Below are 19,845 nucleotides of genomic sequence, written 5' to 3' on the forward strand. Positions count from 1 at the left end.
TTCTGTGTAATTTGCTATGCAGAAACATCACAATATGCAAATCATTCAATCAATAATACCGTCCCCCTGCTGACGACGTCCAACAATGTGCGTCTCACCACTATCAGAGGCCCACTGCTGCTGTTGCAGCTATAAACCCATACATACTACCCCTCCCATTTTTAGCCTTTTTCAAATTCCAATATTTTGAGATGCACCTGTATCTGTATTTACCTGTTAATTCTTTGCAATCAAAGGAACGAAGAACTTGGTTGTTTTTATATCAGTATATCTTACTTTATTCACAAACTAAGTTGTTTAAAAATAGATATTTACAAATCACCATATGCACCAGGTACGTATCACTGCCATAGCTCTTCCCTCATGAAAACACAGACTGAAATCACTTTTTAAGACTTTTTTTTACAAAAGAATTATCATTTGTTTTGTTTTTTTTGAAGTAGTTCTCAGTACATTATTGACTGCATGTCTAAATTAAGAATTCTGCAGACTATAATATATATAATTATACCAGAACCACCACATATCAGCATTGTACAGATATTCTAAACCAGTATTTGATAATATACAGTACCAATAAAAAGTTTGGACACACTTTCTCGTTTAATATTTTTTTCTACATAGTAAATGAATAGTGAATTGATCCAGACTATGAAGAAACACATAAGGAATCATGTAGTAACTTAAAATAGTTAAACAAACTAAAACTCTATAAAAAAGCTCTTATCTGGGGAGCTGTTAACGTTGTTAACTTTCAAACCTTAACATTGAGAGACAAGAAATTCAAGTAATTAACTCTTGATGAGTTCAGCACAGCTGTTAACTGAAAGCCTGAATTCCAGGTGACTCTACCTCATAAATCTGACTGAGAAAATCCAGCCAAGATGGGCAAAACTGTCTGTAACTAAGCAAGAGGTGCTACTTTGAAGAATTAAAAATTAAAAAATAAAAACATTCTGGTTTGTTTTACAAGTTTTTTGTTTACTAAATAATAATTCCATATGTTTTTCTACTTTTAGTTTGGATGACTTTTTTATGTGTGTCCAAACTTTTGACTTTTTGGTACTGCAATAAATATCTGCATTTCATTCTTTTACTTAATTTGTAATTCTCTACAAATAAACATTGGTTCTCATTAAATTTAATCCAGGTAGAAGTAACTCAAATTTCCACTATTAATATTATCGACACTGGCTGATGTTCGTTCAGATATCAGCCCACAGTTCCTGTACTGGTGAACCCCTGGTTATATTTTTACTATTTTTTTTATAAAGTACAGCTCTATTACACACAAAAAACATCCTAAGAAATTCGAGCAAATCAGCAAAACTCACGAAAAGAGAAGTGAACCGAAAAAGCATATTGACACTGAAGTATGTACAATAAAAATACAGTACAAAATACTGGTGAAAAAAAACTACACTAACGTACAAAAATAGCATTTTTTCATAAAACTGTACAGATATCATTTTAAAAAGTAAAATAAACAGGCACAAAAACGAACACATTTTTGTTCTTAGCATTTTCAGGTTTCTAAAAGTCAGTTCTTATGAAAACGCCCTTACGTTCACATGGGCTTCATCTGTGAAGCTGTTGAAGCTGTTGTGATTGCACCAGGCAACTTATAATAAAAGACAAAATAGAGACAACGGTAATAGTTAATATATAATATTCTTTTTTTCTGACAAAGTTCAAATCGCTTATCGGTTCTTCAGATCATGTACACAGCTGCACGGCCCAGGTCCATTAAATGGAGCATAATATATAGATATATTGGAGCAACTGAGCTCAGTCAGAGCTTTTTTCCACTAAAAGAACCAGTTCTGTTTGTTCTTTTCAGCGAACCAGACCGTTTTCCCTCCAGTTTCAGTGGAACCGTCAGAACGTCACATCATACGTCATCAACAACAGAGGGCGTTGCACAGCGGCGGTGAACATATACAGTCACAGTTCGTGCTGAAGAATGTGGTATTCTTCGGTTCCCGCTGTGAACGAACGTTCCTGGTTCCGGAACCTACTTTTGTTGGTGGAAACGCAGCAAACAATTCAAAATGAGGTGATTTTCTTCAGCTGCGCCATCTGGTGTTGTCATCTTCTTGTTACTCACTTTGACACTGACACAACAGGCCTTAAGGCCAATTTATACTTCTGAGTAAAAGCTACACCACTGACTACGCCTCTCCAGCGAGCGTGTGCTGCACAGCAGAGCGCGTTTATACTTCTGCGTGCGCTTATCAGCAGCTCTGCGTCGCTCTGCAGTTTAAAAATGGCGACACTACATAATTTTAAACTTTTAATATCCAACCACCTTCTGACAGCCTGTACCTGTTTTACTTTTTAATTTTATTTATTCCTAACTTTTATTTATTTACTTATTTTAGTTCTTCTCTTAGTTAGTTATTTCCTTTTTATTATTTTTGTTTTGTACTATTGCTTTTTAACTTACTTTGATTTTCTTTTATTGTTACTATTATTATTTTTATAATTAACATTTTTTTAGTGAATTGATCAATTTGTATTTTTAATGTATTAAGTAAGTTTTAGCTTGATTTTAACTGTTTTTTTGTATTCATCTTTTCTGCTTTTGATCTTAATTTCTTATCAACTAAACCAACCTTTAATATCTAACCACCTTCATAAAGCCTGTACCTGCTTTACTTAATTTTATTTTATTTTTAACTTGTTTTTTTTTATTCTATTTTTTATTTTTATCTATTTTTATCTATTTTTATTTATTTAAAATTAGTCATTTTCTTTATCATCAATCCCTCAATCCCTGTTTTTGTAAATCCTTTGCTACATTAAAAATGAGGGTTGCCCTCAATGTGCTTCGGGTCAAAATAAAGGTTGATTGATTAAAACCACGAAGATGGGAATGTGTGGGCGGGTACATAAAGCCCGGCAGACCAATCACAGCTGCGGCTGTCTGTGTCGCGCAATGCGTAGTTACATTTCCAGGGAGGTGCACGTCGAGCTACGCCGTAAGTTTGACGCAGAAGTATAAACTGGGTTTAACAAACTGTTCTTCTTTTTTTAAACAACCACATAAAGTTTTCCTTCCACCCAAAAAAATAATGTAATGAAATAATGAAATAATGTACGGTGAAAAGTATCCAGCACTTTTTTCTCTTTTTTTCTTTTACAAAAAAGGGTCTGCAGAATATAACAATGCCACTGCCTCAGGAGAGTCAAAAATCAGAGTCAGCATCCATCAGCTCTGCCTCCATGAGGTTGGTCCTGGAGTGGATTGGTGCAATCACTGCCCTTCTGCCATCTGACCGATGTGTGGGGGCCCCTGTTGAGAAGGTCATCCCCTGGCCAGAATGGCGGAAACCTCCATTAGACTGCCAGGCTGGCGGCTGGAACTGGCCTCGTGCCTCGCGGTGGCTATCTCTAAGAGTCAGAGGGTTAGCGAGGCTGTAGGGTGGCTCCCTGCTGCCGCTGCAGCGTTGGCTGGCTGGAAGGTAGCCGAGTCCTCTGTCGTATCTGTCCTCGTACGGAACAGGACAGGAAGGACGATACTCGGGGAAGGAGCCTGGAAGGATGGTGTCCTCATGATGATGGTGCTGCTGCCGTTGGCGATCGAACAGGTTAGCCACCAGGCTGCGGTGTCCCGGTAGCTTAGGAAGGCGAGGAACAGCGCTGGCACCAAACTCTCTGCGCCGGGGAGGGATGGGATTTACGGTTTCTTCAACAGGAGCAACCGGGCGCACCTCCTTCTTTCTCTTCTTCTTTTTCTTCTTCCGTTTCATCATCTCAGGAGAGATCTCGGCTTCGACCATCCACATCCTGTGTCTCTCCTCGGGTGGAGGCACTGCAGGACGACATACAGTCAGAATTGTCATTAAAAGGCTAATTATTAGGGCTGTAACGATTAGTCGATATAATCGGCAAAGGTTGGTTATTTAAATTTGTCGACTACAAGTTTCATTGTCGACTAATCGTTAATTTGTAATAGTACCGCATTACACAAAGTGCTGGGGACAGAAGCACAATGGGAGGTGGATAAAGGGCTCACTCACACAGTTTACACTGTCTTGAGTGTCTCCAAAAATGCCCAAACACAACAGATTACATATTTAATCACTAAACATCAGTATATTCCACTTTTAAACAACATCTGAATATTTAAATCTCATGTTCAGCTGTTTTTATCTTGTTTTTAGAGATGGAGGACAAGGCAGAAATAATCGTTGACTAATTGTTGACTAATCGAAAACATTACTGTCAGATTAGTCGACTAACAAAACAATCATTAGTTGCATCCCTACTTATTATATACCGTATTTTTCACACGGCCAAAAATCTGCTCCTTGCCTCGGCTAGCACTGCTGGAGTACCATTAGCGTAACCCACAAACCTTGTTAGCTCTTTTTTTCCATTCAGAGGTGAATATTAACGGCCTCTAGCCTGCTCCTAACCCCGGCTAGCAATGCTGGAGCGGTTAGCCACTAATGCTAATGCTCCAGCCTTAGTGCTGGTGAAAATCGGAAGCATAAGCTTACTCTTAATAAACAAAAGCAGTTTACTCACCCAAATAAATAACAACAATTTTCAGGAGAGAAATCTGTGTAGATTAACATCCAGCACTCGTTTGACTTTACAATAAAGTCTTTGCTTATTACAGTTTTGTTTACTTAGCTTAGCTTTAGTTAACTTAGTTAGGCACCCACCCACCACCACCAGCAAGCGGCGACACCTGCTGATTTATAAATTCCTTATAGCGTCTTTTAAAATACTCCTTATAATCTAGTACGGATTATGTATGAAAATAGACCAGAAAATAGACATTCATTGAAAGTGCCCCTTATAAGTCCGTAAATACGGTAAGTATAATTTTTGAAAAACTATCCAGTGATAGAGATTACTACTGACCGGGTGTGCCAGTTGGAGTGACCGAGATGTCCTGTGGTAAGATGGCACCTCTTCGGGCCACCATCTTTGTCACGTGCTGAGCCCACGCAGAGGACATATCCGCAGACGGCTCATTCAGCTCGAAGTTGATACCCGCTGCAGCAGATACAGATACAGCATTTTAGTACTTAAGTACAGTAGTGAAGTAAAAATAATACTCCAGTAGATACAGATACAGTATTTTAGTAATTAAGTACAGTAGTAAAGTAAAAATAATACTCCAGTAGATACAGATACAGTATTTTAGTAATTAAGTACAGTAGTGAAGTCAAAATAATACTCCAGTAGATACAGATACAGCATTTTAGTACTTAAGTACATAAGTAGTGAAGCAAAAATAATACTCCAGTAGATACAGATACAGTATTTTAGTAATTAAGTACAGTAGTAAAGTAAAAATAATACTCCAGTAGATACAGATACAGTACTTTAGTAATTAAGTACAGTAGTAAAGTAAAAATAATACTCCAGTAGATACAGATACAGTACTTTAGTAATTAAGTACAGTAGTAAAGTAAAAATAATACTCCAGTAGATACAGATACAGTATTTTAGTAATTAAGTACAGTAGTAAAGTAAAAATAATACTCCAGTAGATACAGATACAGTATTTTAGTAATTGAGTACAGTAGTGAAGTAAAAATAATACTCCAGTAGATACAGATACAGTATTTTAGTACTTAAGTACTTAAGTAGTGAAGTAAAAATAATACTCCAGTAGATACAGATACAGTATTTTAGTACTTAAGTACAGTAGTAAAGTAAAAATAATACTCCAGTAGATACAGATACAGTATTTTAGTACTTAAGTACAGTAGTGAAGTAAAAATAATACTCCAGTAGATACAGATACAACATTTTAGTACTTAAGTACAGTAGTGAAGTAAAACTAATACTCCAGTAGATACAGATACAGTATTTTAGTACTTAAGTACAGTAGTAAAGTAAAAATAATACTCCAGTAGATACAGATACAGTATTTTAGTAATTAAGTACAGTAGTAAAGTAAAAATAATACTCCAGTAGATACAGATACAGTATTTTAGTAATTGAGTACAGTAGTGAAGTAAAACTAATACTCGAGTAGATACAAATACAGCATTTTAGTACTTAAGTACAGTAGTGAAGTAAAAATAATACTCCAGTAGATACAGATACAGTCTTTTAATAGTACTACTATAATGTCCAGAAAGGGGCGTTTTACTTACCCACAGGTCCTTCATGGGAGACAGTGTGCATGCTGAAGGACAACTCTTTTTCTGGATCCTTCTGGAGCTCTTTTCGTTTCGAGAATGCTTTGGCTATCATCTTGCTCTTTTTGATGCGCTTTGGTTCATCATCACTTCGTCCAATGATCCTAAAATTGAAGAAAAAAGAGTAAATATTACTGTGAACTAAAGTACCAAAGTTAATAAGCAGAGATAACAGACCTACTTTAAATACTGCAGAACATTTAGACCAAATAGAAAGCTGCAGTAACTCTAATAATTCCTTTTCATTCCAGTCATTACAGCCAGTACTGTTGTAAATCTGACTATTTCTACTGAATTTTACAAATAATATACTTAGTGTCTCTGTGCAATGAAACAAACAAGCTGATAAACTCACCTACACCAGGTGCGCTTCCAAATAAGAATTGTGGCTTTAGTCCACACCCAGGTGCTCATGGCAATGCCCGTACCGAACATGGAGAACAGATTGATCTTCTCCACCAGTAGACTCGGCCGGTTCTTGATGGCACACTCTGGGACCGGCTTGTTGGTCTCATGAGCTATTGTTACATTAGCTTCACACCTGTTTACAATATTAAAAATCAGTGCAACATAGAAAAAATCTCACTTATTTATTTAATTTATTTAACTTATTTAATAGTTTATAAAAGTTTAATTTAAAAAACCCTCACAAGACATATTCCCTAAAGCTCCTTTCCCACTCAGCCTGGTTGAAAAAGTCGTAGAAATGGCACCCGAAAGTGATGAAAACAAAGCCAAATGCCAGGAAACCAAATATGCCTGTTTAAAATAAAGAAAGAAAGAAAGAAAGTATTAGAACAGTAGAAAAGTTCTGCTGTACATATTTTCTTAAATTATTTAATTTAATATGAGGGTAAAAATATACTAGACAAGTGCATTTCTGGAAGAAATTTTGGCAAGTGGGTGCTAGGGGGTTAATAAGGTGTTGCTCAGTTGTTGCTAAAGTGTTGCTATGGTATCTGTGGTGGTTGCTAAGGTGTTGATAAGCAGTTGCTAGGTGGTTGCTATGGAATTCTCATTGGTTGCTATGTAGTTTCTAAGTGGATGCTAGGTGGTTGCTGGGTTGTTGCTAAGATGTTGCTAGGTGGTTCCTCATTCATGTTACGCCCAAAATTAACCACACCCATGATTAATTGAGACAGTTAGTAAATGTCTTTTGCTAATTTCAAGTCACGCATGGTGTACTTTTCCTGCAGTTATGATAGCAAAGACACACTGATGCCCGGTTGACCACTCATATATAGATCGCTAAAATAGGGCCCCAAGTCAACAATGGCATTTTAAAAACAGTCAAAATCATTAAAATTGACACACTCTTAATTTTTAAGAATAGGACGTTATTTGTATAGATGAAAGAACCATGTACCAAGTCTCAGCATGGTTTCATTAATTTTGCTTGCAGCTTTCTCACTCAGTAATCCAGGGTGGTTGCTTTTGATGGAAAACAACGTCATAACTCCTGTGAAGTGAGAACAAAGCATGATAAACTTCCACTGACTATTATAATGCGTGAAAAACGTATTTAAAAGTGCATGCTAAATAAATAACTAGATAAGACAAGTCAGTCTTACCTCTTATTAGGAAATAACCACCGACGATAAGTACCACTCCAATAGGTGCGAGCACAAACCCGGCACGGTACCTGTAGTTCTTGTATCCAACAAAGCAGATTCCACTGACCGAGTCTCCATCTACCTATAAAATGTTCAAAAAGTCAGTGCCATATTTTTTGCACTATAAGGCCGACAGATTTTAAGGCGCATTATCGAGGTAATGCTAATGCTGCTCCAGCAGTGCTAGCCAGGGTTAGCAGCAAACTAGACTCTGATATACTCACCTCTGAATACAGGGTTCATACACTTTTTAAACAATAAATTTCCATTATTTTTCATGCCTTTAAGGCAAATTTTCATGACCCCACGATCTTTATAACACCAGCTCAGGAATGGACAAACGGTAAAAAATTGTAATCAAAAATGATAATAGGCCTGAAATTAATTTGCTTTTTAAAAAATATATTTTAAGCAATGTTGACACAGAATCTTCAATAATAAAATGTGTCTAAAATCTTTAGAGATTGTGTAGGGCTAAATTACTTAACTAACTGATCTGATGTATTTGTTAGCTTAAAATAGCTTCTTTGTAAATAAATGAAAAACATTTGTAGAGCAAATTTCCATGACTTTTTTCGAAAATCTATCTGGGTATTTTTATTTTTCCAAAATGTATCCAGGCCTGGAAATTACTTTTTTAAAATTTCATGACTTTTTCAGGTTTTGGAATGGTGAAAAGAGCTAACTAGCGCTTAGCGCAGTTAGCAGATAATGCCAATGCTGCTCCAACAGTGCTAGCTGGGGTAAGCGGCAGGCTACAAGCTGAAAACACTTACCTCTGATTGGCAAAAAATCTACTGCTTAGCGTGGTTAGCAGCTAATGCTAATACTGCTCCAGTCTCAAGTCTCGGTGCTGGAGAACTAAACTACAGAACTAAACTGTACTTCAGCAGAGTGGCTTTACTCTTCTTTAATACCTTATTGGTAGAATTCATACATAAGGCTTACTGGATTATAATGCACACTGTCGATTTTTGGGAAAATTAAAAATTTAAGTGCACCTTACACTCCGAAAGATATGGTGACTAGGGCTATAACATTAAAGGCACCTCTCTAAGAGTATCTTACCTCTGCAATGGCCAGTATAGCCACTGTGAGTATGAATGGGATAGACCATGTGATCAGGTGGAAGTAGGACGTCTTCCCAGACAGAGGCTGTTGGGTCGTGCCAAGGGCTTTGAAGGACGTGTGCCAGGCGTAGGTGAGCATAACGAACCAGATGACTCCCGACATCAGAGAGTAGTACACGATGATGAAGATGATGACACAGGAAAGTGTCTCTGTCGATCTGAGGAGAGAAAGAGTAGAAAACATTTATCAAAAGTCTGGATGCTGCCAAATAGGGGACAGGCGATATGGCCATAAAATAATATCATGACCTATCAGGGTATTTTAGCAATAACGATAATCTTGCAGATATGTCAAAAAATATATATATTTGGCAATATTACTGCATACGATATGATATAGAATTTTTTTTTTAGATTTTTAACTTATCAAGATACTAATTGTATAAATAAATAAATATATAAATATATAATAAATAAATAAATAAATAAATAAATACTAATTGTAAAATAATTGTTTAAAATAATACTGGACAGATATAATCTGTCTCTAGAAGATATTTAATAGAAAATGCGAACAGGTAGAACAGCAAAATAGTAATATTACAATATTTCAGTGTATTTTTGCAATAACGATATTTTTGGCAATATGACACAAAAAGTTGTATATTAAAATATAATTTTTTAAGATATCTTTTTTTTGGCAATATAATTGCATATGCTATGATATGGCAAACCCCTAATTGAGATTTTCACCACATTGTTAATGATTAAACATATGATACAAATAATAAATAATAAAATACATTTTAAAATAATACTGGACAGATATAATCTGTCTCTAGTGGATATTTAATAAAAATTTGAGAACAGTGTGAACAGCGAAATAGTAATATCACGGTATTTCAGGGTATATTTGAGATAACAATATTCTTGGCGATATTACCAAACATTGTTTTTAAATATATTAATTTAAAGCAAATTAACTTTATTTGCCAATGTTTTATATAATCTGTATATATTGGGAAATGAGAACAGCGTAAACAGTAAAATAGTAATATATCACAATGTTTAAGGGTATTTTTGCAAAAAGTTGTATTTTGAAAGATTAATTTCAAGAAAATTGTATTTTATTTGTCAAAATTATTGCATACGATATGGTACGACCCCTATAATTGAGATTTTCACCAGATTGTAACTGAAGTTAATAATCCAAAATGCCATTACACTTAAAAATAAATAGTAAAAATAGATTTTTTTTAAAATAATACTGAACAGATATAATCTGTCTCAAGTAGATATTTAATGGGAAATGAGAAAAGTTTGACTTTTTATTTTGCTACAAACAGCAAAATAGTAATATCACGAAATTACGCTATTTTAAGATGTTATCAATAGCACACCCATACTGCCCAGTATTATCACTGTCCAATGAAAAAGTACAGCAATACAGCAAAACTTCTATACTTTCAATGGAAGTCAATGTAAAAAGAGCTTATTTCTGGTATTTTTTAAAAGTTTCTATTGGTTTAATCTTTAAGAAATGTTGGCACAGTGTAAGGAACAGTTTGTGTGTTCAAATTATGTAGTAAACTAAAAATCGACAAAAATTGAAATATTTGTTTTTCATTGGACATTGACGGTATGTTAATTCGCATTTTTCAAAGCATGCATCTTTCTATAGCTTCATTCTTACGAAGGTTCTCCAAGCCGCATGGTGTTGTCACTTTTGCACACAATCTCCTTGCGAGCTCCATCCATGAACTGAGCGAGCCATCCAATGCTGCCTATAAAGAAGCAGGCATTCACATAGAAGAGGATGACAGCAGGGTAGCGGTTGGAATTCTTCCAGTCGGCAAGAAACGTAGCCTGTGGGGAACAAAAGGGAGAATCAAAAAATCTGGACTAAACAAGATCTGCAACGCTCCCAAACATCCACTTTTCTTTTCCATCCAGGGTTCTTGCTCCATTTTAAAAGTCAAATTTAATGCTCAACATATGTAATTTCTTTAGTAGAAAATAATTTATTGTATTGGTAATCAAAACTTAACGTTTTTCATTTGTTCATTTATTTGCATTTTGTTCCATTTTGATGCAGAACATGTTAGAAAATTAGCTAGCTCAATGCTTATGTTAGCTAGCTCTCTGCTAATCCTGGTTCTCTCCCTGATAATGTAGCTAACTCGCCGCTAACATCAGTAAGTTGGCAAAGTCACCGCTATCCTTAGTTCTCTCCCCAGTAACTTTAGCCAGTTCGCAGCTAATGTTAGCCAGCTCAATTTTAACCTTAGTAATCTTCCCAGGATGTTAGTTAGCTCACCGCTAATGTTAGCTAGCTCTACGCTAACCTTAGCTCGCCGCTAATGTTAGTGTGTGCTTTTCCACAGGCATTAAACGCACAGTCTAAAAATATAATATCTACAGCAAATTTTCCGTAAATTTAAGACAATTGAGACCTTAATTACCCAGATTTTAAGACATTTTAAGATTTTTGAAGACCTGCATGAACCCTGCCATCTCTGTGCGTTATGTCGGTTCTACTGCACTAAACAGGTTCTTTGCAGGTTTCAGCGAGTTCAATTTAAGACCTTTTAGGAGCTTTCTTTTTAGCATCAGTGTCAGCTTGTGTCAAATTGCATGCCGAGCTGGTGTTTTTCTGCTTTGGTGTAAAAATCAAGCTCTTTCACACCCAAGCTTCCTAACTGGATGACGATCTTACTGCGTAGTTTACACTAAGCTTTGTGTCTATTACTGGGGACCTGTGCGAAAATCTGCACTGTTATCAAGCCAAAACACACTTTCCCATCTTTTCCACTACAAACAGTCTGGCTGTATGTTTAGAGTAATTCTTCTAGGGTTGCCCTGTATTTATCTTCATCCATCTTTCCATCATCTCTGACCAGCTTCACTTATAGTTGCCCTGTGGACAGATTCTGCTGATCCACCTGAGCTGTGGATCTCTGCAGCTCCTCCAGAGTGACCATTGCCCTCTTGGCTGCTTCTCTGATCAGTGCCCTCCTTCTTTGATCTTGTAGGCTTGTATAAACTGTTGTAGAATCGTTCATTTTTCGATGATGGATTGAAGAACAGAGCTCATTGGGATGCTCTAAGCTTGGGATATGTTTTATGTTATGTTATATGTTATGTTGCTTATTAAGTGTCTTCTAAAGGCCATTGATTGCAGTGGATTTAATTTAGGGGTTTCAGAGTAAAGGGGGCTGAATACTTTTAAATGTCAAAATTATTATATATATTTCTATTTGATACATTTTTTAAAATTACTTTACAATTAAATGCTATTTTTTGTGTTGGTCCATCACTTAAAATCAAAATAAAAAACATTTACATTTTGGTGGTTGTAGGGTGACAAAACATGAAACGTCTTCTTATGACTTAAGAAAATCTAAATTAAGTTTTCGTATTTTAGACATTTTAAGACTTTTTAGGACTTTTTAAGACTCCGCAGGAACCCTGCTAAAGCGTAAAAAAAGACCTTATTTGAGAACAGCCAATTATACTTTGCTTTGTTTGTTTGTTTTTTTTGCTTACCAGTGTAAAGAAGGTGCAAAGCAGGGTGACAGATCCAAAGATAGCGATGTAACTGTGCATGTCCGTGTGTTCCTCCTCTGTGAAGAGCGGATTGTCGCACTGAATGCCGCAGCCCTCCACATCCTTGTACCAGCTAGCCTGGATGTCAGTTTTGACCAAAGGAGCTTCACAGTGTCCTGATGTGTTGAATTTAAGCTTCTGCACCTCATTCTGAAATGAATAAAAAATAAATAACACTGTAATGGTCCTTAAAGACTACTTATTCCATAGTTACAAACAATGATCCATGATGTAGTTATATTGCAAACACCTTTTTAAAGGCAACTGTGTCAACTGTGAACCATGCAACTTGATTTAGGGCGTGTCAGGGTGTCTTTGCTATCGTAACGACAGGAAAAGTACACCTTGCACGGCTCAAAACATGCAAAAGACATGTACTTATTCTTTTAATTAATCATGGGTGTGTTTTGGTTGTAACATTAAATAAAACAATCGGCGTGTCACTTGCCATTCCCTTTAGAAGCCCGGAGCGCTCTGACTTTGGCATATTGCTATTTTAACGGCAGAGAGCTTCTGCGCTTCTCAGCAGAGGAAACTCAAGCAGCTCATTTACAGGAAAATAAATTTTATTTTATTTTGTATTCAGTTTATTGTTGATGTGAAACCTGGGTTTGTGTACTGCTGCGTTCCCTTGTGTTTGTAACGAATAAGGGTGTACACGTTTTGAACATGTGGCGCACCTGCAATTAGCATCTGACTGTTGGCATCTGTCTAGGTTGTATTCAGTCAGTGGTGCACTTGTGTTTTCCGATGCCAAGATATCGATACACCAGAAATTTTCCCTGAACACACCTCACTTCCTGACCACCACACCCATCAGCGTAGCTATATTGTAAGCTCTGTCGCTATTTTGCTGGTTGCATGGTGTAAAATAGGGCCCTAAATGTTGATTTTGTTATTTTCTGATTGTTATCCTGTAGTAAATACAGTAGTAAATGTTTTAAGTAGTGTAAATTTTATACCTGGCAGCCAACAGGAAAACTTTCCTTGTTCTCACACTTCAGAAAGTTGGGCCATCCTCGCTCCTGTTCCACAATGCTGCAGGGCTGGCGGGTACTAAAGCACAGCTTCTGGCTGGGCAGTTCAACTTTACCGTTTTCACACTTAGGCATGTAAACAGCACACAGCAACGGCTGAATGACGGCCCAACACCGAGGAGCATTTTTCAACCCTGGAACAAAAGAAAAGAAAAGATCCAGCATTTCAAAAAAGAGCTACGATATGGTATCTAGTTTATATATATTATATATCTAGGTTATATAATGCCAATAAAAAATTGCCAGTTGTTATTTACACTGTGCATCATGAGGAATGGATCATAAGAAATATAAATGAATAAAGTAATTTTACACTGAAAGTTTTAACTTCTCTTGTAAAGTTGCCATTTTTGGGATTTGCTTACAAGTTACTACACACTGTAACATGTGGAATTTGAGTAAATATGCTTCAAACTTAATAACAATAACTTGATGAAAATAATATTTAAGTATTTAAGCTAAAAATAAAGCATTAAATTGTACATTCAATGTGGGCATTCTGTGTTTTCACACAGGTGAAATCTTCTTTGTTTGTGCCATGATACACTCCCACAAGCATGTGTTGTAAAAAGCAGACATTGATAGATCCCTGTTCTTTAAATAAGACACAACTAAAATAAGACACTCACAACTGATTGTCATCCAAGTGATTAAAAACACCTGTTCTTTTGCTACTTCAAACTTTAAAGCACCACTGTAGGTTACTTGATTTTCCCTGGCAGGTATTACACATTGTAAAATGTGGAATATTTACATTAATAGACCAAATATAAAGTTTTTTACTAAATTGTTTTCCTTTTACATTCAATGTGGGCCTTCTGTATTTTCACACAGGTGTGAGAAAGTGGCTTGAAGAGCCCTGATCCAGCACAGACAACCCAGGAGATCTTCAGATTAAGGTGTGAATGGGGCAGGAGAGGATCATTAGCGGGTGCTTGAGGTAAAAAGTTAGCGGAAGGGAATTTAACAGGTAACAGGAAATAACTGGTAGCTACCAATTAGTTAATATAAATGAGCTATTGTTAAATAAACTGAGATGTTTATTTTAAATATATCTTATAAAGGGTTTAGGAATTGCACACATTTTTCTACAAAGCCTCCTAATTTCAGGGGTTTAAAAAATATCTTAAAAGCTATTTTATGGTCTCCATAGGCTAATTTCTCATTAATCTTTCAGGTAAAGGTCTGGTCAGTGTGGTGGCATGCAGAACCCAAATAATGAAGATTGTTTAACTGTCCAAATGTTTATAAGCTGTAAATAACCTGCTGTGTCCAATTTCCACCTCTGTTTTGGTTAGCTAGGTTAGCTAGCTAGTTAGCTACATAAGCAACATTTCACTGTTTGTGTTATTATAATGTGTCAATTGTGTGTTATTATAATGTGTGAATTGTATTAAATGTGACAGAAATTGTGTCTAAAAGCAGAATACATATAAAATATGATGCAAAAGAGATTACAAAATGTGACCAAACGTGTGATTTTGTTTGTGTACAATTAGCTAGCCTGCTGTAGCTAATATAATTATTAGAGCTCCTAGCATGCTAAAATGCTAAAATGCTAAAACAGCAAACAGACCACTTGTGACACACAGTTAAACTAATGCAATTATTGTAAAGAGAAAAATAAAAAAACAATACACCACATTATAAGTGATGAGCACCACATACTAAGTGGTGAGCACCAGATATTTTGTTAGATACCAGATAGTATGGTAGTATGTTCACCCTTAAAAACTGTGATTTTGCTTGTGAACAGTTAGCTTACTATCCGTTGCTTACCACTTGGTATCTGGTGCTCACCACTTAGTATGTGGTGCTTAGTATTTGGTGCTCAAATCTTAGTATCTGTTGCTTACCACTTGCTATCCAATGCTTAGTATCCGGTGCCGAAAACTCAGAATCTGGTTCTAATCACTTACTATCTAGTGCTCACCACTTAGTGTGTGGTGCTTATTATCTGGTGCTCACCACTCAGTATCTGTTTCTCAGCACTTACTATCTACTACTAACTAGTACTTACCACTTAGTGTGGTAGTGTGTAGTAACTAGAACTTACCACTTAACATTACAATCTGTTGCTCACCACTTAGTATATGGTGCTCACCACTTACTATCTGATGCTCACCACTTAGTTTTTTGTGCTTACTATATGCTGCTTACTTATTATCTGGTGTTCTCCACTTATTGTGATGCTTACTATATGTTGCCTACCACTTAGTATCAGGTTCTCATCACTTACTATCTGGTGCTCAGCACTGTTTTAAATACATAATATTTTTTAAATACTTAATATGTGGTGCTCACCACATAACAGTTGGTGCTCACCACTTTTTAGCTAAAAAAACACACCATGTCCCTTCAGGGTCTCTGTATAGATAATATAATATAATGTAATGCTCACCATAGTGTGTGGTGCTTAACATTTACTATCTGTTGCTTACAACTTAGTATGAGGTGCTCACCACTTACTATCCGGTGCTCACTACTTACTACCTGGTGCTCACCAGTTAGTGTGTTGTGCTTAGTATCTGGTGCTCACCAATTAGTGTGTGGTGCTCATCATAGTACTCAAAACAAAGCTATCTGGTGCTCACCACTTGGTGTGGTGTCTAGTATATGGTTAAATACATCATATTTTTTAAATACTTATGTGGTGCTCACCACATAACAGTTGCTGCTCACCACTTTTTTAGCTAACAAAACACACCAAGTGCTCACCATTTAATGTCTGTTGCTTACAAGGTAGCATGAGGTGCTTACCACTTAACTTACTATTCAGTGCTCACCACTTACTATCTGGTGCTCACCACTTACTATCTTGGTGCTCACTATTTACTACCTGGTGCTCACCATTTAGTGTGTTGTGCTTGATATAATGTGCTCAAAAAACTTAGTGTGTGGTGTTCAAACTTAGCAACTAGTGCTCACCACTTACTATCTATTACTTACAACTCAGTATGAGGTGCTCACTACTTACTATCCAGTGCTCTCCACTTACTATCTGGTGCTCACCAATTACTATCTGGTGCTCACTATTTACAACCTGGTGCTCACCATTTAATGCAGTGTGTTGTGCTTGGTATAAGGTGCTCAAAACGTACTATCTGGTGCTCAGCACTTAGTGTGTGGTGCTCAAAACTTAGTAACTGGTGCAACACTTACTATTTGTTGCTTACAACTTAGTATAAGGTGCTCACCACTTACTATCTGGTGCTCACTATTTACTACCTGGTGCTCACCACCATTTAGTGTGTTGTGATTGGTAAAAGGTGCTCAAAACTTACTATCCGGTGCTCAGCACTTAGTGTGTGGTGCTCAAAACTTATTAACTGGTGCTCACCACTTACTATCTGGTGCTCACCACTTTTTTTAATTTTACCTGAGGGATGTAAGCTAGTTTGTGTACAATTAGCTAGCCTGCTGCTGCTATAGTAGCTATATGTTACTATATTGAAAGCTCTTTGCCGGCTAGGCAGGCTAATTCAGGGTAACAGCTAGCTAACGGACCACTTGGGAATCTTAGCATAACTTATCCTCTTACCCGGCAGTGATTGGATGCTTTAATACGCAGTTAAACAAATGTTATTACGTATAATATATAATAATACATACAAATCTTATTAAAGACTGAATTCAGAGCTTACCGGACCACATGGCCAGCTTCTCCAGAACCTCCTCCTGAGTTTGGGAGTCCTCGGCCAGGCTGAGGGAGGTGTGGGTGTAGGGTAGAGGAGATCCCAAGCACGTATTAAACTTCAGCGCTTCGCATGTGGAGCTTTTCTTACAGAAATCGTTAAAAACGGTCTCGTTTTTGGGCAGCATGACCGCACGGGTCCCCACAAAAGTTGCAGCCCAGAGGCAGAGCATTCCGAGCGGGCCAACAATGGAGCGGAGGCGCCGGGAGGAGGAGGAGGAGAAAGAGGACATTTTGGAGATCCAACTTCTGAAACTTTCAGCTATCCACTCGAGGAGATCGGAGCCGATTTGCGCCTCAAAAGCAAGACTTTTCTCGAGAGCAAAGACTGAAACATGACTGTTTGGGTTAAATACTGAATCCCACCATCAGATAATCACAAAACAGTCCATTTTCCAAGCGGTCCGACAGCTTTTCTCCGAGCTACTACGCCTGGAGCAGCTACTTAACCAACCACCTACATCACAATGTTCTCCGCTTTTGTCCAGGCTGAGGCCAAAAAAAAGGCTGATGAGTGAAGAAAAAATAGTAAAAGAAGCATTAGCTCGAATAAAAAAGGTGTTTTTCTCCAATAAAACGTGAGAAAATGTTAGAAAGGAGTATCAAAACCTACAAGAGTGCCTTCCTTCACCATCCCCCACTTTTCAGAAGAAAAAAAATCCTTGCCTCGAAAAAGTCTGAGAGTGTGTAACCTGATCTCCAGGCTGCTGCTGGCTCCATCCCCCTGCAGCACTGCCTGCCCCCGTCCCCCCAGCTCCAACTCCAGCTCCAATCCCAGCTCCAACCCAGGCCTGCTGGAATTCAGATCCAGACAAACACCACACACACACTCTGATCTGCAGCTACTACACCAGCAGATCATACTGGGACACACACACACACACACAGACCTGACCGTCCTGGCTGATCAGGGTCATCTTCTTTTTTAAATCCTTTTCACAGTGTCCTATTTTGAGGGTCCCTCTATTTAGCATAGAATATTTTTTAAAGATTTCATTCCATTGTTTTTTATTCATTTCAAAATGTCTAGTTGTGAGCTGGCTTTTGTGAAAAAAGTGCTCCGATGATCCGGTATACCACTGCTTTAGTCCGGTGAAGGAGTGGACGAGGAGAAATGATAGGATTTCAGCTCTTCCACTTGAATATTTATACGTGCAAACATGCAAACAAACAGCACTGTGAAGCAGAAGGTGAACAACAGTTAGAAATTTTTTAAATCAAGACATTTTTACACTAAAAACTGTCTTTGCAATGTCATATGCTGTTACTTTACAACATGTGTAAATCAATTCAATTCAATTCAATTTTTTTATATAGCGCTTTTTACAACAAAGGTTGTCACAAAGCCGCTTTACAGAGAAAAATAGGTCCACGCCTCTTATGAGCAGCACCACAGAGATGCCAATTTTTATGGTGACACAGTGGCAAGAAAAAAACTCCCTTTAAGAGGAAGAAACCTTGGAAGGAACCAAGACTCAGTCAGAGGAACCCATCCTACTCGGGTTGACCCGCGTAGTACAATCAAACAACAAACAACAGAACAAAAAAAATAACAAAACAATGCCCTGCTAAGTGCAGTTCAGACAGTGACCTAATCTTAGAGTCTCTGTAAAATGTAAAATCCATCGGAGATCCTATTTAAACCTAGTCCTAGTTACTTACACACAGAGGTGTGTAGTGTAACTAGTGTAAACTTCTCTCTACAGCCCCAAACAACATTTAACTTTGAACAAACTCTCCTACTAAATAAGAGGAAAAAATATTCACACCCATCCCCCATTAGGAATGGGCCTAAATGAAGCATGATCAAAACACACACACACACATACATTCCTCCTCCTGCCATCCCAGCCAGAATACAGCATACCTCACATTCACACTTACATTCACGCATGTCCTCCTTCCATTTTTTACACTTTGAATAGCTCTTTATTTCCCTTCCACGTTTAAAGCATTTAATTCCAACCATTTGTCAAAATTAATTTCCACTTTTTTACAGATTCTGACCGCACTACTACAATTGGCAACACTCATTTTCATTTATTATTAACTTTAACATTATAAGGTTATACTGGGGTATCTAAATTTGTGCATCCGCATTGGCAGATATATACATTGGATATTGCATTGGCACACAATTCCCAAATCAGTGCATCCCTAATTTAAACAACTCTTTTTCAGTCAGAAACTTGTTCTTGTCCATGGCAGTTACAACAAGAGTCTCAGAAAATGGAAATACACTATACAAGTATAGTGAATAGAATTATACACTGCCTGGACAAAAACAAGTCGCCACCAAATAAAAAAGTCACACACTCTAATATTTACCTACAGTCTAATAAAACTACTTGACTTGACTTGACTTGATTTCGTTGGAGCGCCTTTAGCTTTAATTGCAGCACTCATTCGCTGTGGCATTGTTTCGATAAGCTATTGCAATATCACAAGATTTATTTAAATCCAGTATTTTTCACCAAGATCTTGCAGCATTGATGATGGATCAGGGAAGAAAAAATCCAGGTAATTGATGGAACAACCTGGTCTATATTCAGTATATTCAGGTTGTCAGCTGACCTCATTCTTTCAGCACATACTGTTGCTGAACCTAAACCTGCAGACCAACTGCAGGATCAACCAACCAACACATTAGTTACTTAG

The 19,845-nt window shown here is 37.1% G+C and overlaps 1 protein-coding gene across 1 annotated transcript; it reads right to left on the bottom strand.

Moving 5' to 3' along the window:
• Positions 1–251: 251 nt before the first annotated feature.
• Positions 252–17,948, bottom strand: smo (smoothened, frizzled class receptor). Its single transcript, XM_007240958.4, has 12 exons — positions 17,138–17,948; positions 13,419–13,627; positions 12,397–12,606; positions 10,544–10,716; positions 8,849–9,068; positions 7,739–7,862; positions 7,534–7,626; positions 6,818–6,926; positions 6,523–6,708; positions 6,123–6,271; positions 4,876–5,010; positions 252–3,814 (listed from the first exon to the last, which is right to left on the bottom strand). The coding sequence occupies exons 1-12, from the start codon at positions 17,418–17,420 to the stop codon at positions 3,189–3,191; spliced, it is 2,517 nt and encodes an 838-aa protein (XP_007241020.2). The 5' UTR covers positions 17,421–17,948; the 3' UTR covers positions 252–3,188.
• Between the last annotated feature and the right edge of the window lie 1,897 nt (positions 17,949–19,845).

This window comes from Astyanax mexicanus, chromosome 2 (assembly GCF_023375975.1).
Source record: "Astyanax mexicanus isolate ESR-SI-001 chromosome 2, AstMex3_surface, whole genome shotgun sequence".
Classification (NCBI taxonomy): Eukaryota; Metazoa; Chordata; class Actinopteri; order Characiformes; family Acestrorhamphidae; genus Astyanax; species Astyanax mexicanus.